The 23,359-nt window shown below is 51.3% G+C and overlaps 1 protein-coding gene across 13 annotated transcripts in view; it reads right to left on the bottom strand.

Moving 5' to 3' along the window:
- GRB10 (growth factor receptor bound protein 10) overlaps window positions 1–23,359 on the bottom strand; it is a 183,369-nt gene that overhangs the window by 11,421 nt on the left and 148,589 nt on the right. For 12 of the 13 annotated variants that reach the window (XM_057733494.1, XM_057733495.1, XM_057733489.1 and 9 more), the window contains 10 exons: window positions 21,762–21,918; window positions 13,908–14,023; window positions 12,807–12,875; window positions 11,109–11,246; window positions 9,232–9,342; window positions 7,407–7,505; window positions 3,622–3,699; window positions 2,542–2,658; window positions 1,613–1,679; window positions 1,320–1,407 (listed from right to left, as the gene is read on the bottom strand). In XM_057733494.1, coding sequence (XP_057589477.1) covers window positions 1,320–1,407; window positions 1,613–1,679; window positions 2,542–2,658; window positions 3,622–3,699; window positions 7,407–7,505; window positions 9,232–9,342; window positions 11,109–11,246; window positions 12,807–12,875; window positions 13,908–14,023; window positions 21,762–21,918 — 1,040 coding nt within the window. The remainder of the gene's footprint in view (window positions 1–1,319; window positions 1,408–1,612; window positions 1,680–2,541; window positions 2,659–3,621; window positions 3,700–7,406; window positions 7,506–9,231; window positions 9,343–11,108; window positions 11,247–12,806; window positions 12,876–13,907; window positions 14,024–21,761; window positions 21,919–23,359) is intronic. The other variant, XM_057733496.1, reaches the window with a different exon arrangement.

Below are 23,359 nucleotides of genomic sequence, written 5' to 3'. Positions count from 1 at the left end.
ACGTCAACCAGATGACACAGGTGGATCCTCATTTAGACCAACTACATTTATAGGACTTGTGTGTGCGCGAACACAACGGGACTTCTGAGGACACTAAGAAATTCTTGTTTAAGCGCTAGGATGATGTTATAGTTGTGCCAAAAGAAAAGGGTCCTTATTTTTTAGAGACACTCACTGAAATACAGTTATTGGTAAAAATTCAGAATTTCTGGGATTTCCTTTAAAATATCCCAAAAGAAGAAGGAAGAAGAAGAGGAAGAAAAGTGGGAAAAGTTAAAAGGAAGAAGAAGACCAGGAGGAAAAAGAAGGAGGAAAAAAAATAACATAGGCAGGGGAAGAGACAAGCTCAGGTGAGCAAATTCTGAAGCTGGGCAAGAGGTTCCTTCCATTCTCCTCTCTGATGAGAATTTTTAGAGTTCCATAATAAAACTTTTTAAAGATGAGGGATTTAAAGAATAGAAGGACTGCTCTGAGTCAAGCAGCTTCTGGGAATCTGTCTTTTGAGTAGACCCAGTGAGGGGCAGCTCTGACACGAATAGACCAGGGCATCCAGCTAACTCCATCGGGGTCTCTTTTTGGGGGTGTGGAGACAGGACTCAGGCTGAGCTCCGCAGGGACCGTGCCCCAGGCACTCACATGCCTGCAGCCACAGCCGGGGCAGGTCCCTCTCGTTCACAGTGATGCTGAGCCTGGACATGGGGCTGGCCTTGACCAAGGAGGCGTCAGCTTGTGCACTGGGGTTTGGTCTCTTATCACCGGGATCCCTGTGGTGGCCATGATGTGCGTGGACCCAGGCTAGTCTGCCACAGACCTATGCCCAGGCACCTCATTGTGCAGCCACGGCCACCACTGGCCACTGGACACGTGAGCTCTGTTGGCCCTGGTGGGAAAAGCCACCCCATCAGCCCCAACTGTGAGAAATGAGACAGCTTTGCTGCTTTGAGCCACTAAGGTTTGGGATGGTTAGGGCAAAAGCCAATGACATAATACGTAAAGCAAAAGGTGTAGGCATAAAAATATAGTTTTCCATTTGCCTACTGCCTTAATTAAAAATGAATAACATGTCTTCTTCGTCTGTTCAAATGTCTTCAGAGATGGAGAGGATGGTTATGGAGTCTGGGAAGAAATGGACTGCAGTTCCTCTGTGCCACCTCCTAGCCCTGCAAACCCTGCACCCTCCTCATGCCCCTGAGCACATCACTCTGCTTTAAAACGAGGCTGCAGCTGCTCCCTCCCCGCCACACGCCCACCCCGGTCCAGGGCAGGACGGTCTTAGACACTGGGTCCAGCAGACACCCCCCTCCGTCGTGGTCTCTCACCCATCCACGAGCCCTTGCTGCTTAATGATCCGATGCGACTCCTCCCTGGAGATCCTGCCGTGAAACCAGTGCTGCGTCCTGTGAATCACTGCGGGGAGCAGAGAAGAGGGGTAGCTGGGCCCTGCTGCATGGCGGCTGCCCTGCAAGCTCACTCACGTCCGCACGGGGCCCCGGTTCCCATGGCTGCAGCTTTCGTGCTGCGCTCTGGGCCTGGGCAACGTCATGAAGTGCGGGGAGGGCTGGGAGCGCTTTTACTTATGTACAAAAATATCAGGACACCATGCTTTGTTTACCTGTACTTAGGGTGGAGGGGTGCAGGGGGCTTTGGCTACCTAGGATATACATCCGCGTGCTCCGCTTCTGCAAAAGAAATGCCTGCGTTAGCGCTACGACAGCAGAGCGACACAACCACCACGCCACCCGGGACACACCTGGGGCGGGAAGCTGGTCAGGTGACAGCCTCCTGAGTCCCATCTGACCACGAGGACAGACAGCTTACGGGTCACAGTTGTTAAAAACAAAACCAGAAGCATCCCCATCCTGGTATATTTCTAACGCTGCCAGTATGGAAGCAGAGATGCGTCTCCCACACAGAAGACATGCAGTGAAATTCCCGATACATCTTAGGAGAAAAGCATGAGCTTTTCTGGGAACTCAGGCAGGTCTGAACACCAGTCTGTGGCTTTGGGGACATCCTCCTTTTCCCGCACGCTCTGAAGCTGAAGGATGGGGAGGCTTTCGGAGCCAGGGCTGCAGGCTCATGGTTTGTACTGTCTTTAAAACTCAGAGAAGCTTAGAAATTGGGAGATATTCGTCTATCTGGAGGTTAGGAACTGGAGCCTCAGAGTAAAGAGACTGTTCAAGGCTGCAAAGCTAGTTAGTGGTCAAGCCACGACGGGAACGCCTGGCCCCGAGCCCTCTGCAGACACCCCGACAACTGGTCAGCAGGAACGGGGCTGCGAGCCAAGGGAACCCAGGGCTCTGCTCCTCCTCCCTCCCCCCACAGGAGGCCAGGGATGTGGGCGGCAGGGTGGCCAGGTGCGGAGGATGTGGAGGAGGCTTGAAGGGCCAAGGCCTTCTGCAGGTGAGAACTCACAGCCACCTCCCCTCCTCAGCATCTCACCCCTGGCCGCCAGCACAGAGCCATTCCTCAGGGGCAGACCAGGGCTGGGGTGGCCACCGCGAGGAAGCCCATCCTGGCAGGACCGGGCCACGGCCTTACCCTCCAGGCATGGCCTTCTTCCAGGGCTGCGCTCTGGGCCTCGGCCGGATTCTCGATCACTCTTCCCGTTTGCCCAGAAAAATCCATGGCCACGAGGGAGTTCTCAGAGACACTGCGCTGGAAAGGAGAGGCCGCAAGTTCATAAGATGAAGGGAAACCCACCAGAGCAGCATGTGGGAACCTTCACACAGCCACAAGGACCCGGGGAGGGGCAGGAAAGGGCAGGCACCCCACCAGCTCTCTAAGGATCAGATGGAACACTCAGCACCTGTAGGGCCCCTGGACTAAAAATGGCTTTGGTTTTTCTCAAAAAGAAGAAAGAAGCATTCCAATCCTCTCAAGGTATTTGGAGGCTGCTGGTGAGGCCACTGGTGCCGACAGGATTTGGACCTCGTGTTCCTTCACAGGATCCTGAACATGAACTAAAACTCATCAAAGAAATGGAAACGTCACGGGTGAGTCAGACGTCACCAGCAGCCACATCCATCCTTGGGGAAGTTGGTTCAGGGAAACACAGGGACGCCTTCTGCAGGATAACTGAACATCTCCTAGGAACGGACTTTGAGGGATTGTTAAGATCGTATTTTGCGAGGATGAAGTGTTTCTGCACCTCTGGGAAGTAAAGTCCATGCTGAGAACACAGAAGACTCATTACAAGCTCAGTTCTCACAGAGAAGGACTCAAGTGTCAAGGTCAACAGCACCATGGGTCCCAGGGCTGAAATGGACAAAAGCGAAGGCGGGAAAGGCAGCTCCTCAGTAGGGCTGAGCGTTGCTGTCGACATTCCTGAGCATGTGCCTACAGCCCTTGAACGGAGCCATCGACCGAAGCAACCCCGCGGGGAGGTGCAGGGACGGGGAGAGGGTGGAGAGGAACGTGCTCCCAGCAGTCACACTGCTGGGACGACAGAAGTCCACCTTCTGGGAAATGCACGGTGGTGAGATATTCTGGCTTCTCTGAAATGCACAAGCTTGTCCTGCAGCTTCTCTGGGCAGCCTCGTCTGACACGAGACGCCCACAGCGCACGCGGATGCAGCAGCGGAGAAGGCACTTGACTTTGGGGCCGGCGGCTTTACTTACCACTGGAGTAGAGAAGGGGGACAGCATGGCCTTCCTCTGCTGAGGGGTTCTGTAGTTCTGGTAAAGGAGCATTCCATACTGAAGGGGAAAGGGAGCCAGAGTCAGCCACCAGGGGTGCCTCGGGAGCCCCCAAAGCCCCCGCCATGGCCAACCCACAGCAGTCACACAGAACAATGAGCAACCCTGCCAACAGCCTGGTGAACGCAAGGACCAGCGCCCACAGAGTACTGCCTCTGGGTCTGCCACCACCAACACTCCGCAGACGGTTACCGCTGACTGCCCTGGGAGGCCGCGTGGGCAGAGCGTGAGCAGGGCAGAAGCAACGTTTAATAATGATGGAGCAAGAGCAACAGCGAACCTTACTGGATATTGCTATGGGCAAAGTTCCGTTCTAAGTGTTCTAGGCTGCTCTTTTATGCAATCCTCTCCATTTTATGTATATATACTTTATATCCATTTTACAAATAACAGAGCACAAAGAAGTGAAGCAAGTTGCTCAAGGTCATGCTAACGTAAGGATCCAGGATCTGAATGTACAAGCCTGTTTCCAATCCAGCACTCTTCCTAACCACAAGGCTCCCTGTGCAGCCAGCTCAGTGGCTCTTGCTTTATTTCCCCAGGAAATAAGCACTACAGGTCCTGCAAAGTCTCCTACACTCCTAACAGCCCATGCTCCTCAATTACCCTCTGAAACCACACAGAAAAGAAAAAAGGTCAAGAAGAGAAAACACAGCTATCAAGTGGGCTGCATCTTCCTCTTCACTGTCCTTCATGGATGCAAGCTCATTTCCAGCTTGAGGCCCTGCAGTATGTACTCATTTCTAAAGGTAAAATATTTAGAATACAATGAAAAGGTCTAACATGCACTCGCATGAGAGGGAAAGAGAGAAAACGGGTCAAAAGAAATGGTTGAGATAATGGCCAAGAATTTTCCAAAACTAATAAAAAGACACCAAGCTATAAAATCTATGAGTGGGATAAAAACAAACAAACAAAAGCAACAAATAAACAAAACATCATGGAAAACAGAGACAAAGAGAAAATGTTAAAAAGCAACCAGAGAAAGACACACTAATTTTAAAGAAGTGATGAGAGGAGGAACAGCTCACTTTTTAACCTGAATAATGAGAGTTAGAAGACAATGGGATGGGGGAAATGCAGGAGAAAACAACCACTAAGCGAGGATTCGATCATCAGTGAAAAGTTCCTTCAATAATGAAAATAAAATAAAAATATACCAAAAAAAAAAAAATGTAGAGATTTTGTTGCCAGCAGACCCATACTCAAACAGTGCTGAGTGGAGCTCAGGTCCCAGAGAGAAGGAAGATTCAGGACAGGATAAAGTGCAGTCTCTACTTAGGAGGTCACATCTGACCAGGATCCAAAAGGACAGCACAATCCCTGAAGTGTGAAGGTGACCAAAACCTCAGCACATGGTGTTATTCCTGGTTCTGTTGCAGTTTGCACAGCACAGAGCTTGACTATTCCTCAAAACTTAGAGAAACTCATTTTTTAAAAAAATGTAGCTCAGTTTCTCCTTCTGGGTTTTCCAGTCAATTTCAAGGTTTTTCTGTTCTTGCAAAGAATGTCCATTTTATCTTGACTTCAAATATAACAGTAGGTAGATATTTACAGTATGTCTTCACTTTTCCCATTTTAAAATGACTAGGTTTTACATGCCTTCCTTCATTTCTACTCTTGATGTACTTTAACGCCCCTTTGTTTCCATCTGTCTGAGTAGAAAAGACAGGTGTCTGTGTCTGTAGTTCACACAGGTGTGGCTGGGAGCTGCTCACACACCACGTGGTACAGCAGGTGGGTGGGAGGCAGGAAGGGATGGGGCACTTTTGGGTCTCCAAAGTGCTTCAGGGTAGAGATGCACTTCAGAGATGCTGCAAAGGATGGCTGTTTCTGAACAGACATTGAAGCTGCACATGTGCTAGTAACTGGCCTGTCTGCCAAGTGTCTGGCTCTGCTTTTGGATTGAGCAGTAGGCTTGCACTCCCCGGGCCCCTGAGGCTGGGATGGACCAGGCGAGCAGTCTGGACCTGTGACTGTGAGTGGGAGTGACGTATGTCACTTCTGTGGATGAGAGACCCCCTGGCTCTTCCTTCCCTTCCCGGGCAGCAGTCAGGACAGGGCCACGCCACCTGCCATGTCTGAGCAGGATCAGTCTTTGCTGTCATGGCTCCTGAGATTGGATTTTTTGTCATTTACCAACAACTTGATATGCCATGTAATTCCCTCAGTCTTTTTATCTACTTCACATATTGAGGAAACATCCAAGGTTTTGCCTGAGTGGGAGAAAGGACTCTGCTGCATAAAAATAAAATTTGGGAACCGCTAGACTTGAGAAATCACCTTTCAGGGAAGAGGGTGACAGGAAAGGGCTGTATCAGGGACTTTCATTATTTTAGGCTTCACAAAGCAATCGAATTTGGGGAAAATAAGTCTGTGACTGTCTTAAGGCTTGGCAACTAATTTGCCAAATAAGAGAACACACACACACACCCCAGCGGAACCCAGAGGGGAGCCGTTCCTTTTCCAGCTGCAGGGAGTTCCTCTGCATACACATCTCGTAACCCTGGGAACCAGCCCCTTGCTGAGGGACACTTGGATTTAACACTAGCTTGTAAGGGAGCACCTGTGACATACGGTATCTTACAACCACATGGCATTTCCTCTTCTATTATAGAACACTAACATTTAAATTTACACCTTTTTGTTTTACTGGTGACAAAAATAAAACAAAGTAAAGTTTTGGGAGAGAGGAACATAGGTTGCCTCTCTGGGAGCCCGTGACATCTCCAAGGAGTGTTCTGAGCTCAGCCTCCCCCATCTCTTGATCTAAGTGACTCCACCTAGAGTCTCAGACCAGCTGGAGCCTCAGTGATGGTTGGGGATTTTTGTAAACAGCCGTCCAGACCACTGCATGTGGCAGCCACAGCTGAGCAAACACACTTTCCCCCCACCAGGCACCTTGACATTGGCCAAGTTCATCTCGTTAACTAACCGGTAACTCACAAGTACTTTATGTACCTAAGGAATTCCAGGCACGTGGTGCGTGTGTACAAAGGAACACTTTGTGGGACATCAAAGTGAGATGTGAGATGTGCTATCCCACGTGAGGGTCTGTGCAAGACATTTGTTTCAGAATTACTGTCAGGACACCGTTTCCCTTGAGACCCAATGGTGAGCGGTACGATTCATTGTGTCTCCCTCGTGGTCCTGGCTTTCTGGGGTTCCAGAGTGTAGTGCTCTGCCGGGAAAGCCATCAACCTCCTGATGACCTACGTGTGCCCCCACCCCCAGTCCCCCCAATGCCCTGCTCGTGACCTTTCCCCTCGTCCTCCAAGCCGGTGGTTCTCAACCCCCGTCCCGCACCCGGAGGGCACTCAGCAAAGCCTGGACACATTTGGGGTTCTCAGCTGCTTGGGGTGCTGTTGGCATCTTGTGGGAGAGACCGGCGGGGGTGGGGTGGGAGGTGGGCAGGGGGCTGCTGCACGCCCTGCAAAGCACAGGACAGCCCGCTGCCCGGCCCCAAATGCCAACAGCGCCGCGGTCGGGAACGGGCTCTGGTTCCTCTCACGCTAAGCCTCTGCGGGAAGCTTCTGAGACCCTGCAAAAATGTGTGAGGACCCTTGATTCCTAGAGGCAGGAGACGGAACACGGGCATCGTCCACGGAGAGGTGTGCGCTGACGCGCACGCGCACACACACACACTGTGACCACAGGTCTGACACACACACACACACGTGCACACCCCTGTGACTGCAGGGACCCACCTTGAGGAGCCTGAAGGCCGTCATCCAGCACGTGCGGCTCTGCTCGTCCTCGGCGCAGAGCAACCGCAGCTCCTTGGCCTCGTTCCTGACTCTGTTTGGCTACAGGAGGCAAAGGACAAGCCCGTGAGTGTCGTGGTGAACCAGGAGCATGCCTCCCGATACGGCAGGGCTGAGCCTGCACACTGCGCAACCCTCCCGGCGGCACAGTCAGAGCACGGGTGTCACTCAGGCTCTGTGGGGTGGGGACCAGCCCCTGGTGGTCGTGGTCACTTAGTACTTAGTCGAGTGGTCAGCTGTCCTCCCACGGGGGGGTCTCGGGGAAGCCAAACAGGAGAGCAAACCATCAAGGCAAGGGGGAGGGGGCGTGACGGGGACGAGGGATGTCCAGCTCTGTGCAGGGAAAGCGGATTCCAGGGAGAAGGGACCGCTCCTGGGTTTCGGAGGGCGGCATCTTCAGTTGCCCCCCAGGAATACCAAGGACGCAGCCACGGGACAGGCCTGCAGGCTGAGCTGGCACAGGGAGAAGCTCCCGGGGCTCAGGGCTTGTGGACCATCTCAGTGGCCCCAAGGATGGACCCCGTGGAAAGGCCCAGGGAGTGAGATCACTGTTGCCCCAGAGGGGACTGCTGTAGGACAAGCAGAGGGGTCCCCAGAGAGATGGAGGTGCCCCAGCCAGAGGCAGGGTTTGGCTGTAACGGAGCAGAGCCTGAAGGCGTACACTTGGCTGCACTCTCTGACCCCAGACCGGAGGGGTAGTGCTGGGGTGCACAGTGGCCCAGCTCCTGCCTCAGGAATCTGGAGGCGAGGGGGCCGGATGCAGGAGAAGCAGAGGCCGCAGGTCTGCGGGCTGGCACGTGGCCCAGAGGGACGGGGGCGGCCGGCCGCCGGGGCGCCGACAGCTCTAGCCCCGCCCTGAGGCCGCTTCCTATCAGCCTCCCATGCACTGCGGCCTTCCGCAGGTGAGGTCGGTTCGCATTAGCTGTAACCAAAGCAGCACCGAGGGAAGCAGAAGATGGTATTTTCGGATGGCATGGGCCCTCTGTGCCCTGTCTCCTCCTCGGGCTCAGAAGGTAGCCCGGCCGGGGGACTCTGGGCTTGCTCCCTGGCTCCCCGATGTGAGCCACGAGGCCGGGTCAGCTCCTACCTTGTGAGCACCTGGGAAGGCCCAGGAAGATGATGCAGCGAGAAGCCTGAGCAGAGGGTGTCATGCATGGTGGGTATTCGGTAAAGAGCTACTATGGAGAGGGCCAGCCGCCACCACAGCCTTGCGAGGGGGGGAAGTGGGCCCTCCCACAGTGTGTGTGTGTGTGTGTGTGTGTGTGTGTGTCATAGCGCACACACGTATATCTACATGTGCGCATGTGTGTGTTCACACAGGTGTGTGCAGGTGTGTATGTGCCCATGTGCACATGTGAGCGTATGTGTGTGGATATGCGCTCTCACACGTGCACAGGGAGAGGGCAGAGCTGCGGTCACCCCAGCCTCATGTCCTGCGGACCGGAAGCCCACACACAAGACGTCAGCTCACTTGGTGCCCTGGAGACCACCCAGGGGACAGGCACGGGGGTCCCTAAGCCACGAGGCCCATCGACGGGCACTGTCGCTCATGGACTCTGCTTTTCCCTGAGCGTCTGAGCTACTCAAGGACGACACATGGAATATTTTTATACAAATAATGAACCTAGTGTGAAACTATGTTTCTGTTAAAAAAAAAAAAACCCAACCAAACAAAAAACTACAGCCAGGAGAAGAGGTCCCTGGTTTAATTCCAAAGTGCCCAGCAGGATGCTGTCTGTGCGTCTTGGAAGGGCTGCGGGTGGGGTACCTTTATGCAGAAGCCGTAGTCCGTGGGGGCGCCGTACTGCTTCCTGCCGGCGATCAGGGAAAAGACACTGCTGTCCTCCAGGTCGGCCAGGAGCTGTAAGTGTCTGGGCTCCTGCGGGAAGGTGGTCAGATTTACCTGCGAGAACTTCTCTGCACAGCCAAGAGCCAGTGTTTGATGTCCTCGTCAACAGAGGGCAGTCTGTGCGTGCTCTCAACACCTCTCCCCTCTGACAGTCTACAGATTTAATTAATGTTAATTTAATTTTATTCTACTTAATTCGTGCAGAGTAAGTGCTAAAACCACATCCTGCAGCCCCCACCAAAAGACCCCACCTCCCAATTCTCAGACAGAATACAGTGGTTATAATGTATAATTTGACACTCTGCCAAATCAAAGCCTGAAAACTTATTATTAAAAATGAAAACCAGGATATCTGGAAGCTAAGGTCAAGGTTAGGTGCACACACTCAAATGCAGGACCCGCACCACCTTTGCTATGCTGAGTGATCAGACTCTTTAACTGCGCTCACAATTCTCCCATTGACAGCTTGTTCCATCCCCGTTTCCCTAACTCCCCATCCTGCATCCGTTTCTTGCTCTAGGCTACAAACGTCCCTATGCTCAGCATCAATGAAGATGATGTATAAGCCACACATCAGAGCTGGGAAATCAGGAAGTTACCTCCCTCGAAGTTACGTCCCCTGCTCCATGGGCTGAAGACTGGAATCTGCAGAGGGAAGGGTGGGCAGCCACGCCCTCCTCCCTGGCGGCCACGCCCCTCCCTCCAGCTCACACCCCTTCTCCTCGGTGGCCACGCCCCTCCCTCTAGCTCACGCTCCTTCTCCTTGGTGGCCACTCCCCTTCTTCTCTGCTGGCCACGCCCCTTCCCTCCAGCTCACGCCCCGTCTTCCTGGTTGCCACGCCTTCCTCTCCGCCAGCCACGCCCTTTTCTGACTTCCCAGAGCAGCAGGACTGTGGCTTGAGGCTGGGCCAACACCCTCCCCTGGGGTTCCCAGCTCCTCCCTCCTCTCTCCTGAAGGAACAGAACAGACCACCGCAGCTCTTGGACAGTAAAAGCCTGGCCAAGGTCTGCTGGGTATGCTCCCACAGCAGGCATCTCGGATGGTACAGGAAAGAGCAGGTCAGAGATGCAGAGACACCAAAGGAGACCCTGGCAAGGCCAGCCCACAACATCCCAACCCTTCTCAGAGGCCTGCAGCGGTCTTCCACCCCTCCCTTCTTCTTCCCACTGGGGATACACAAAAAACTGCAATTTATTCCATGAAATATATCTACGATAACACGTATTAGATTGGCATTAGGGTGGCAATAATCTATCAGATATCCTACAGCTAGCTTGGCTACCAACTTCCAAATTATAGAAACTAAGTCAGCATCTTTCAAGGGACTCAGGCAGCCAGGAGACTCTGCTCCTAGCCCACAGAGGGGTCCAGGCTGGCCAGCTTGGGGCTGGGGGAGTGACACAGCCCGGGGTCCCTAGGTCTGTGTCTGCACCTGGTTTCCCAGGTAGAGCTGTGCACCAGGAACTCTGAGTTTAGCTGCTACAAAACCAGCTTAATAAGTCATGAGCTGGGAGGAGCCCAGGGTGCATTGTAAAGATTTTTTTTTTTTTTTTTTTTTGATGTGGACCATTTCTAAAGTCTTTATTGAATTTGTTACAATATTGCTTCTGTTTTTCATGTTTTGGATTTTTGGCCAAAATGGCATGTGGGATCTTAGCTCCCCGACCAGGGAGTGAACCTCATGCCCTGCACTGGAAGAAGTCTTAACCACTGGACCACAGGGAAGTCCCCAGAGTGCATTTTGTACTGTATCCCACGTTTATGCTCTTCCCAGGCTGGAGAGTCTAAAACTCACCTTTGAAGCTCCCTTTGTGGAGCAATAGAGACCAGATCTCCGCAAACACACGTACAGCTTCTTCCACGACTTCCTTCCCAGCTCCTTCACGTGCAAAAACCCTTGAATCTCAGGACAACTACTGGAGTTTAAAAAATTCTGTTGAACAAATTTTAAAAGTCAGATCATGCTGACATGAAATTCTGAAACCAGACATATTAGAAGCACCACTGGCACTGGAACATTTTATAAATGACTAAAACACTCTTTTTTGGGTTAAACTCAGTGTTTTCAAATATTTTCCCTTTCAAGCTGGTGTTGCCTAAAACACAATTAGTGTCAAAACACACACAAGCAAGTGGACCCTTCTAATGCTGATGAAAACTGGAAGTCGTAAATCTCCTAATATAGCATGTTTAAGCATCCTGCCCTCTATTCTGATTTTCCATAAAAATCCCAGTCGGATCCTCAGAGTTGGGGCAACAGAAGTGCCAGGAGCACTGATTAGGAGCAGGTGGGCTGGGAGCAAGCGTCTGGCCGTCACTCTGACCATGTGCCCTCCAGTGAAAGCTGTGTATCCAGTGTCTGTCCATCTCCTGGATCAAACGCCCTGGTGACGGCTCACTGTCCCCGCTAACTCCTTGCACTGGCAGCACCTCTTTCTTCGGGGAAGAGAGGTCAGGAACCAGGTCTGCGGTGATCCTGGTGGGTCCCCTCCACTGACTGAGAGGGACACAGCTCCTCCTGCAGGTGGGATGGGTCAGCTGGGCAGGTCCTGGTGCCCCCAGGGGCAGTGCTTCTGGGGCCTCAAGACATCACCATGCCCGCTCACCAAACATCAAGCCATCTCGGGTCAGGCAATGAGGAAAAAAAAAGCAGGAAGCCACTTCATCTGCCTTGTGCACAGGCTGTGATAACTGAGTATCAACTCTCACCCAGAGCAGACAGATGCTCTGGTTGGAGGGCCCAGGACAGAGCGCAGAGGCGCTCATCTTCCAGAGGCAGAAACAAAGCAGGAAAGGGAGGGCTTGCGGCAGAATTCTGTAGGAATGACATTCTAGTACCTTCTCTTACATTTGGTGCCACCTGGAGAGTGCTGGTTGCCTCAGTGAATGGTCTATTCCCTCATTTAACACACTGTTGAGAGACACATATTTAGGGGCGCAGAGGAATTTCCTGACTTCCCAGAAGAGCACGGGGCAGCAATAAGTGTGGAGAGGCACCTGGTGCTCCCCACTGGGGGAGCGGGGGAGGCCAGGTTGGCTTGGAACAGACTTCAGGAAGCAAGGAGACAGTGAAGACAGGTGTGCTTGTTTTTAGAGCAAACGAAGCTACTTTTAAAAGATTTCATGGCAGCCCAATCATTTTTCCTATGAGGTGGACCTAGCATTTTTGTAGAGATTTCCAGGGACTTGTGCTTGGAGATGGTGGGTGGTCTGCAGAGAACACAGGACCTGCGGCTTCTCCACCCTGCCCTCCTGCTCCGATGGCCTCTAAGTCAGTTTATCCTGTGACTAAGGGCTTGTTTCACTTTGAAGGAGCCTGGCTACATGCAGCTTTCCCAGGTAAACACTTATTTCTGGTTACTCTAAATTCCACAAGGAGTCAAGGCTGGTACGTGAGTAAGAACACAACTGCTTCACGTTTCTACCAGGCCCCCAGGACAGCCCGAGAGCGTCTACGCAGAAACTCCAGCAGAAGCCTCTTCTTGCCTCGTACCTGTAAAAGCTGGGTCTGACTGCCGTTTGACTGCTGGCACCAGGTAACCATCTGCTCTGGGAAGAAATTCTAGGACATGGAAAAACAAAGATGTCACAGGTTAGCTTAAAAGTGGGGAAAAGCATACTTACAGGTATGCCAGTACTAAAAACATTCCTACAGATACGATTATGTACAATTTGTATTTAAAATGATGGTCCTTTTGATTTCTTTATCAAACAGTGGGAAAAACTGCCTTTAAAAGGCTGCATTTCCTCTTAAACGCTGGACCAAGTTTGGAGTGTCTGTGACACCCCCTATGACCCATGTCTGGCAGTGCACAGAGGCAGAGGGCTGCCACGCATCCTAACTCAGGGACACAGGAGCTCGGCACGAGATAATAAAGAACCCCTGAAACTGGGAGATGAGCACGGGGATGTGAAGAAGCCTCTTCTGGTGTGATACCCAAAAGCAGTTATCAAATTTCTCTCTTTCAATAAAAAAGCAGCTAAACTATCAGGACCAGAAGCTGACACTGGGACTTCTCCCCCAGTCGCCGCTGCTGTGTCTCAGAACTAGGACTGGGGCTCACGCCGCGGCAGGCACGAGCCTCCCTGTCCTGACATCCCACAGGGCAAAGGTCCCACACCCCAACAAGTAGGAAAGAAAACTCAAGGAGACTAGCTCAACACACCTGGATGCTGATTTCTCTACTGATTCTTCCCCAAATAATCCCAAAGTAATATTTGCTATTTGCAGAGAATGATGAGTTTTTACTGTGCTGCGTATCTAACTTGCTCCAATTGAATTAAGAATTTTCAAAATAACTGAAGAAGCCCACCACACCCCTCTCTCTCCATTTAGAGAGACTAACCTCCTCTCCCCCTCTTACTATTGGGAGAAGGTGATGGTTACCTTGGGCCAGAATAAAGGCATTTAGTTAAGCATCAGAGAGAGAGTTTCGAGACAGGGTTGCTTCATTATTAACTAGCCACTCGGATTCGCAAACCCGTCTGCCACCAGCTACATCTCAGTGTTATTGGACCCGCTACTGTGAAACTCAAGTATACACTACAAGATTTCCAGAGTTCCAAACTCCAAACCCAAAGAGATGAGACTCACCATGGGATTTTTGAAAAACTCATATTTTGCATAATTCTTCCTGAATAAAAATTTACTTTCACTTGCCATGGTGCTCTCCACCTGGACCACCAGCTCATGGTCTTCCAAGCACCTCTCTGCAGAGGAAAAGTATTGGGTGAGACAAAACAGGCAGAACCTTCAAGGCAGCCTCACAACCAATGACAACACCTGGCTGACTTTTCTGTTCCTCTTTAAACATCGGGAGCGAAGATGAGCTCAAGAACTAAAGTAAATTGAAATCTCTCTTTAATTTGTTACCAAATGCATAAGAGATCTTAGGGCACAGAGTGTGAGGAACTCCGGTCAGTCCGTACTTTCATATACTTCTCAATTTGGCATCAACGAAGATTAGGGAGAAAGCCAATAAAAACTCTTCATAAATGATTTTTGCCTTTACATGAAGAAATGTCAACTCTTCACCTCCCAAAGTCACCACCTCCTAATACCGTCACTTTGGGGGCTCGGGTTCAGGACACAGATTTTGGAGGGATACAGATGTTCAGTCCATAGCACCATCGTATGGATGTACCAGTTAATTTAACCCCTTTCGTGTTGAGAGACTTCTGGGTTGTTTCTGATTTTTGAGAATTATGAAGAAAGTGGCTATGAACATTCATGCACCAGTCTGTGTGTGAATGTAAACTTATTTCTCTGGGATAAATGTCCAAGTGTGCAATCGCTAGGCATATTACCTACGTTTAAAAAAAAAATGTCAGCTCTTGCAAAGAACAGGGACTTTTTTTTTTTTTTTTTTTTTTTTTTTTTTTTTTTTTTTTGGCACACGGGCTTAGTTGCTCCGTGGCATGTGGGATCTTCCTGGAGCTGGGATCGAACCCGTGACCTCTGCATTGGCAGGCAGATTCGTAACCATTGCGCCACCTAGGAAGCCCAAGAACAGGGACTTTAATGACTGGGAAACATCTGAAGACACAGAACAGTGGGAGGACTCTGAGCAAGGAAGGGTGGCAGAGGCGGAACGGCTTTGATTTCAGGAAACTCAGCTGCCTGAGAGGGTGCTGGGGAGTAAGCGCGGGAGGGGGTGGGTGGCCAGCAGGCAGTCCGCCCCCGCGCCCAGCTCTACGCTGGAGGCCGCGCTAACCACGCACATCCCGGAGCTGTTCTCACGGCGGGACTGTGCTGTTGGGAAGGGCACACACGCTGCACAGCACCCGAGCAGGCATGCACACACGCGCACACACGTGTACACACGCTCCAGTGCATGACGCAGCAGCACTGTCACCCTGGGGCGGCGTTTCCGTCACAGCCTGAAGACTCTGGTTCCACGTGGAGCACGAGGCACGTGGCTGGATACCCTCCACGTGTGTCCGCGCAGCCTGCTGACGGCGCGGCAGGGAACCAATCATGTTCAATAACGGGATAAAGAAGAGCAAACCCAGGGCAGCTTTGATGTATGAACTGGGGCCCGAGTGGCAGAGGAGAGAGGCCATGGCACTGACCCTTCCTGGCCCTGGCCAGCCCCCACCTCCTCTTGCACAGCCAGCCTGGAATCCCCGGAAAGTCTGTCCTCAAGGAAGGATGAAGTGTAGGGTGAAAGCGTTCCTGATCAAAGCCATCTCAGAACACGGGAGAATTCCTGTCCGCAAAGGACACGGTCACCAGGGCGCTGGTCTGAGCCGGGCCTGCCGGCTCACAGAGCACACCCAGCCTTGGTTCTGATGTCACGAGGACAGGATTCCTCGGTACAGACACATTTAAAGCCTGAATTCCCTCCCCATGACGGGCAGAAAGCCCAGGCACCTCAGGAAGGGCCAGATCTGGTACCGCCAGTGACCCACAGGCAGGCCCACTGGTCCCTGGATGCGGGGGAGACCTGGACTGACCTCACTGGTCACTCTGCTGACCCCACGAGGCCTGGGAGACCTACAGGTGGAAACCAAGGCTGCTGTACCCCCCGCGGCCAGTGGTGGGGTCAGGACTGAGTTCCTTAGAAACCCCAGAGCTGTCAGTCTGGCCTCCCACTGAAGTCCCGGGACCCGTCCTCACAGCTGTTAAAAGGCCACTGGGACAATCTTGGTTCAAAGCTCTTTTTGTCCAGTTCTGATTTTCTCTATGATTCTAAAGACATATATTTTCAAATGACCTCAGGCAACAGTATTAAATGATCACACTGCCAGCCACAAATGTCATATCATTACAATGGCCTTAAGTAAAACTGCCATGTGACTTTTCATCTAAAAGACTTTTTGTATAAATGGAAGAGGAAAACATTTCTTCAAGGGTATTTATAGTCTTCTGATTTCTGGAACTAAGTCCAGCACCTACGTTGCCACCCTACTCCACATGAGAAATATTTAAAATTCAGACAACTCAAAAAAAGGCATATTTTGTAGACCTTTTAATGATGGCCATCCCACTCCTGGGCATATATCGAGACAAAACTATAATTCAAAAAGATACATGCACCCCTATGTTCATAGCAGCGATATTCACAACAGCCAAGACATGGAAGCAACCGAAATGTCCACTGAGAGATGAATAAAGATGTGGTACATATATACAATGGAATATTATTCAACCATAAAAAAGAATGAAATAATGCCATTTGCAGCAACATGGATGGACCCAGAGATGATCATACTAAGTGAAGTAAGTAAGAAAGAGAAAAATATCATATGATATCGCTTATATGTGGAATCTAAAACATGACACAAATGAACCTATCTATGAAGCAGAAACAGACTCACAGACACAGAGATCAGACTTGTGGTTGCCAAGGGGGAGGGGAGGTGGGGGAGGGATGGGGTGGGAGTTTGCGATTAGCAGATGCAAACTGTTATATACAGGATGGATAAACAACAAGGTCCTAATGTACAGCACAGAGAACTATATTCTGTATCCTGGGATAAACCATAATGGAAAAGAATATAAAAAAGAATGTATACATGTGTATAACGGAGTCACTTTGCTGTATAGCACCCAATAACATAACATTGGTAATCAACTATACGTCAATTTAAAAAAAAGAAGCATATTTTACTTCTGAGGCTGAGCAGCAGGTACAGGACTTCTCAGAGGAAACCCGGGTGGCTCTGACGCGTGGGGTGGGGCCCACAGACCCAGTGCCCAGCTGAGGGCCCCAGGAGGCGTCAGCATCCTACCTCGCTGCCCCCTGCAGCCCCCCACTACCCGGCACAGCGTGCGTCGCAGGGATCAGAGCACTGAGCAGCTGCCCGGGGCTTTCCCAGGCTGTGAGGACTTGTCAGCAGCATGATTCGCCTGCAGAAAACATCCTGACGTCTGCATCTGCCCCAGAAGCAGCCCTCCTGCTAGGCGTATATTTTAGTGGGGAGAGGGTGTCGTTGGGTCACAGACACAGAGATAGAGATGGGCGGGGACCAGCCTACAAAGGCCATGCTGAGCACCAGGGCTGGAGGCTGCTCCTCCCAGGACACCTGTCTGTATGCGCAGATGTCAGGGTCCAGATGTGCTGAGTACTCCACACAGTGGCTGCCACCCCCTTCACATCCCACCAGGGACAAACTCAAAGCAGGAACAGCCCAAGGAAGGGTTCCTGCTTCTTCCTGAGGAGTTTCGTCCTGACTCACATGACAACAGAACTCCCCAAATCCTTGAGATGAACAGGACCTGGCTCTGACCCCCTCTTCTCAACTGTACCCCAAGCCCCAGCCTCTCCTGCTGATCCACCCTGGTCCCTGTAGTCACTCAGGGCTTGCCTGTGGGAGCCGCCTCACTCCCAGGGATGGAGGTGCTGTGCGGGCCCACCGTCAAGTTCATGGGGGCACCAAGATGTTATTTTTCATGCCAAAGTCCCTGTTTTTCAAAATTCCTTTAAAAAATTGTTTGTGTACCTGATATAGCTGCAGGCTGGCTGCGTAATATCACTACGTCCTCTATCTACTAAGATGTCCCGGCTGAAGTGAGCCTGGCCACCCACCTGCTCCGGGCAGACCAGAGGGCAGCACCTGCCAAGGCGACGGCCCCATCCCAGCCCCTGCCGCCTGGACTCGGAGGCTGTCCGGTGGCAATGGTCGGGGACAGTGTTTCCATGTCTGAGCTCCACCCAAAATACTGGGGCCGAAGCATCCCATCCAGGCAGGACTTGTGGGGCCACTAATGGATGGACAGATCAGTAAAAGGTAAGAGCTCCTGGGAAATTAGGAAACACAGGATATGGTCACCTAAGACCACTGACCACTCAGGGCTCTGCCCCAACTTTTCAAACCAGCGAGTGGAACAGGACCAGGACTGCAGGAGCTGACAGTGGGACCAGGAAGAGCCTTCGGACCTGGCTCTGGCAACAAGCCCAGTTCAGACAGAGGGCAGAGAGGGTCCCACCAGCCGGAGACGCTGCCTGCCCACGCCAGCAGCTGCCACGGTCCCTGCCTCTCCATGAGGTGATGCTCTGGCCCCACGGGTACCCCTGGGGGCTGCAGACCACACACACACACACACAAACACACACACGTGTGGTCTCCTGCTAGGCAGAAGGAAGCCGCCTTTGAATGGCTGTCCTAGGAACTACCCCATGTCTCCTAAACTATCACTCATTTCTGGGTGTGAAAACGTTTAATACTGTTAAGGATATGATATCTTAGCTGCAAAGACTGGAAATCCTCAAATTCTGAGGCTCCACATCGAGTCAATGCTGTCAGAGTGGCCTGCTCACCCCTCCGTTATGGGGGCTGGGGGCACCCCCTGCTTTAGGACCTGCAAGCATCGTCTCCCTTTGGCCTGAGCCACCAGCCTCAGGCATGTGCAGGTCCCAGGAGCATCCCTGACATATACCCTAGGAGAAAGTGACTTTCTAAAGGGAGAATCCGTGATCGGGGAGGTGGGGCTGGTGGCTCTGCCCTGAGAATGGGGGTGGGGGGTAAGTGGCAGATGTGTGTGCTGGGGACCCAGGAACACACCCAGAACACCGCCATCCCAGAGAACGCTGCACACCCCCCCAAGGGGGTTTATGCCGAGACACCCCGGACAGCTGTGAAGGACACTTCCTGGACCTTCCTCTTCCCACTACTGGATGTCTGACAATTGAATGCTGTTGGGTAATGGAAGGAATAGGATCTTAACTGATTTAAAAATATTTTAAATGATAGGCTTGGATTATAAACAAAAGAACAGGCCAGGAAGACACAGGGCTGGGGATGCAATAAGCTGTTAGTGAACAGTGGGAGGTTTCCCTGGGCGCTGCCCTTGCAGGAGGGCGTGACTCCCTCAGTGGATCGCACACCTGCAACATCCTCTAGAACCCAGGCATCAGGACAATGTGTCCACTTGATGCTCATGGGAAAGGAGCTGATGGGAGAAAGTGAGGAAGAATCTTCTAAGGGCATTTCATGTCTGAAATTCAGCTCACTGATTTCTTTTCTGCCAAACAGGATCCAAAGGTTCTTTATTTTCCTCATTATTTTACTTGCTCCTCTCCTTTTTTTCTTTCTTTCCCGTTTTACTTGGTTTTATAATAAACTACTGTCCCCTAAAGGGGAGTGTGTCAATCCGTCTGTGAATAAGAAGAATACAGAATAAAATATATGGGTATCACACCCCTGAGAATACCGTGTGTGCACGTGTGTTTCAGTTTTTGCTCCTTCAGAGTAAACTGTCTTCATGTGATTAATCATTTCCCAAGTTTTAATGTATATACTTTGTCTACTATATGATGTTCTAGAAACCAAGTGCTACCATAAGAAAGACCCGAAGCAAAATTTCTCAAGCTTGTATGTGACAATATTCTGTGTACCGGCATCCATTACATATGTTCTCTAAGTGTGATTTTCTACAGTGACATGCACGTATTATAATCTCTGCAGAAGCTTCTTTCATAGTGTCTTTCAAACTAAAAGAGCAGTCAGACTTTCAAGTGGCCTTTCAACAATATTCATTATACTTGGGTCTAACTATGCAGATGCATTTCTGAAGTTACAGTAAGCCCTCTGCATACGAATGAGTTCCGTTCCAAGAGCGTTCGTAAGTCCAGTTTGCTCGTAAGTCCAACATAGTTGGGGAGCCTAGGTACCCAACAAACACAATCAGCTGTATAGTACTGTACTGTAATAGGTTTATAAGACTTTTCGTACAAATAATGCATAAAAAACAAACACAAAAAATAAAGAAGACATTTTTAATCTTACAGTACAGTCCCTTGAAAAGTTCAGTGGTCCGGTAAAACAGCTGGCATACGGGGCTGGCATGGAACGAACAGGCAAGAAGCGTTACTCACTGGCGGAGGGAGAGGAGGTGGGAGAGGGTGGAGCTGAAGGACCGTCAGCAATGGGAGAGAGAGGGCGAGCCGCAACTTCACTCACGCCTGAACGCACCTTCGCATCTTTGAAAGTTCGCAAGTTGAAGATTTCTATGTAGGGGACTTACTGTAATTCTGTGAGTGTGTGTGCGTGTGTGTATATGGGTATATACACACTTGTGTGCATGCGTGTGTACACATGTGAGTATATACGTGTGTGCACGTACAAACTGCAGGGTTCTGACCACTGTTCAATTTCCAAATTACTTGTGGGTCAACAGATATTTTGGTGGCCCTGTCAGACTACTCGGGTCCATTTGTGGATGTCCCAAGCTGCAGCCTGCCAGCCAGTCGCTGTGCTGTAGCACCACTGAAAGCACCTAGCAGGAGAAGGCTGCTCGGGATAGAGGAAAAAGCCTCTGATGACACACAAGTGCACTGCAGATCCCTGGTGACGTGAAAGAAATCGGACAGAGTTCTTAACACTGACTTTAAAACATACGCCGTCTGTCTGACAGCCCAGGGGAGCCAGAAAAAGCGACCTCCAGCAGTGCCAACTCAAACGTACCTCGTATTATGTAGGCTTAGATTGTACAATGTGAGTTGCATGAATGCCATCTAGTGAAAGGAATATTCCAGACCTAGAGGTTTAATTTCAATTTATTCATCCTTCTAAAAGGTTCTGAGAAAAATGTTAAACTATGGGAAGAATGGGAAGAAGTTTGCAAGCTGTGGAGTTTTTCTCTCCTTCAAGACATGGAAGAAATTAGAGCTGCTGATTTAGAAAGAAAATTCTAGTTTTAAATACATGCCTATGATTTTGGAAGCACTGCACGTTATCCAATTAGAATTTAAACAAAAGTCTGAAAAGCTTCTTTACCTGAAATAAGCCACCTAAGCCAAACAAACCCCAAACCTTAGTAAGTAAGTTCTGCAAACAGTACGTATTTCAAAATAACCTCCTGCTCTCTCGAACCACTTAGATTCACTGTGTGAGACTCGAACTTAGGTGTCATGGCTTTACAGTACCCCTCGACTCCGGGGGCCTTCCTGCGCCCTCCTGCGGGCTGTCACCATGGCTCCCCAACCTCGTCAGGTGGGGAGCTGCTCTCTGCACAGGGATGCCAGCATCTCCCCAGGGAACCCAGGCTGCCTCCCCAGACCACAGGTGTGCAGCAAGCCCCTGAGCCTTTCACAGCCCAGTCCCCCTGCCAAGTCACAGGGACCCTTTCTTGCCACTGTGCCTGAGCCCTTGGAAGTTACTGCTTCAACCATCCGAGAGCCAGATTCTGAAAACACCAGAGGGGAGAGGCCTGGGAAGGAGGAAAGTGAGATTTTAAGAAAAAGAGAAGAGGCAGGAACGTGGACAGACTGCCTGCTACACTGGCTGGCAGGGGACATTCTGGTGTCTGGTGGTGGAAGTCTTCACCTGCAGGCACATCAGGCACCCCACTGCTGTTTCCCCACCCAGTGCTGTCCCCCAGCTGAAGCTGCTCCCCCTCCTGGAGCTGCTCCCTCACCTGGAGCTGCTCCCCCCCTGGTGCTGCTCCACCATCTGGAGCTGCTCCCCCACCTGGTGCTGCTCCCCACCCAGCGCTGCTCCCTACCTAATCCCAGGTGTGGGTGGTGCTCCACCAGTGTCCAGCTGTTGTCGTCCACACAGTGACTTCTGTAAACCAGCAACTGGCACAGATCCCTGGCCGTCATGTCCGCCAGAATCTCCACCACTTTGCTTGTCCCGTCTTCACTAAAGACTTTAACATCCTGCAACACAAGAAGGTGACACTTACAGGTGAACAATCTTGGGTTTTCAGAAATAGACGCTGAAACAAAACAAAATAGGAAAAGTAGAGGCGGCAGTGCTCCAACACACGTATAATTGTTCTTCCAGGTAGCAGGTGACCGCAGGGCTGCACCCGTCAATGCTCCCCTCCCCCTCCCCTGTGGATATGCAGGGCACGTCAGATTACAACACAAGCCCTTAAAACGCCCAGGACACCTCGGGGACACATGGCCAAACCAGAATGTATGAGCTACTTCTCCACCACCTGTCTCGGGAAGCGACAGAATTCCTTTAAAATACTTCTGGTGGTCTTGGGATTGGACAGTTGATAGTTGAACCAATTGTAAAAACAAATAAAGCAACAGAAGCCCTGCAGAAAGCCTAATTTTCAGTGACTCCAGCTGTTCTCCCTTCCTAGGCTCTCCGGTGCCCCCACTGCCTCCTCCTGTCACCCCCATTCACCTCGTGTTCACTGAGGCTTAGGGAGAAGATTAGAAAAAGTAATATGAATATGCTGAAATTTAAAATACGAAAAAGAAGGGCACAGTAAGAGCAGTCACAAAACTCTTTGGCCCCTCTGCCTACAAAATTACAAGCCAGCTTCATTTTCCCAGTGCTGTTCACAGCCATGACCTATGAACAGCTCCCAGGCAAGGGGATGGCCAAGCAGAAATCTAGAGGATCAAAAATCTACCCTGCCCCAGCTGCAAAAACTGACAGGGTGCAGCCTTTAGAAGAAATGTGAGATGCTTAAAAAAAAAAACCTTACCTCAACAGCATGGAAAAAGCAGTCAGAGGAACAAGATGGCATTTTAAATCGAGACTGTCCCTCGAGGGGGAGTACATCCCCAGCCTTTCCCACCATCCCTGGTAGGCAGGGCCCCCCCACTGGGCACCAATGGAGGGGACAGAGCCCCGGTGGCAGGCTGTCTCTGGGCAGCAGGGAAGCGGCTGCGAGGCTGCCGTGGGCTCGGTCCTCTAGCTCGTGAATCAAGCCACGTGGGGCAGACCAATCAGGTCCCTGCCCAGGCCTGATGCAATTGCCCCCCCCACCCCCACCCAGGTGCCCCTACACGAGGTGGAGGTGATGACAACACGACAACACCACACGGCTCAGACCAGTACTCCAGAAAAATCCCTGCTCATTCTCTCCCACGGCAGTGAACTAACAGGCAGGACACTCAGAGCCTGAGCACGTGTGTGCTCTGAACTCGGGCCTGTCTGCCAAATCGCCCAGCAACCTTGATCCCTGCGACGCATGCTGTCACTTGCAAGTTTGGAGCTGGCGCTCTCTGTGGTCTGAGTGTCAGCTGGTCCCGAGGAACTGGCTCCAGCTCTCCCCCTCACCTCCCCCCCTCTGTCCTTTTTCTCGTGTTTTTGATCAAGTACAGACTTTGAACATTTATTTCCACTGTGAGGAGT

The sequence above is a fragment of the Hippopotamus amphibius genome, chromosome 4 (genome assembly GCF_030028045.1).
Source record: "Hippopotamus amphibius kiboko isolate mHipAmp2 chromosome 4, mHipAmp2.hap2, whole genome shotgun sequence".
Taxonomy (NCBI): Eukaryota; Metazoa; Chordata; class Mammalia; order Artiodactyla; family Hippopotamidae; genus Hippopotamus; species Hippopotamus amphibius.
This window is presented reverse-complemented; position numbering and strand designations above follow the sequence as displayed.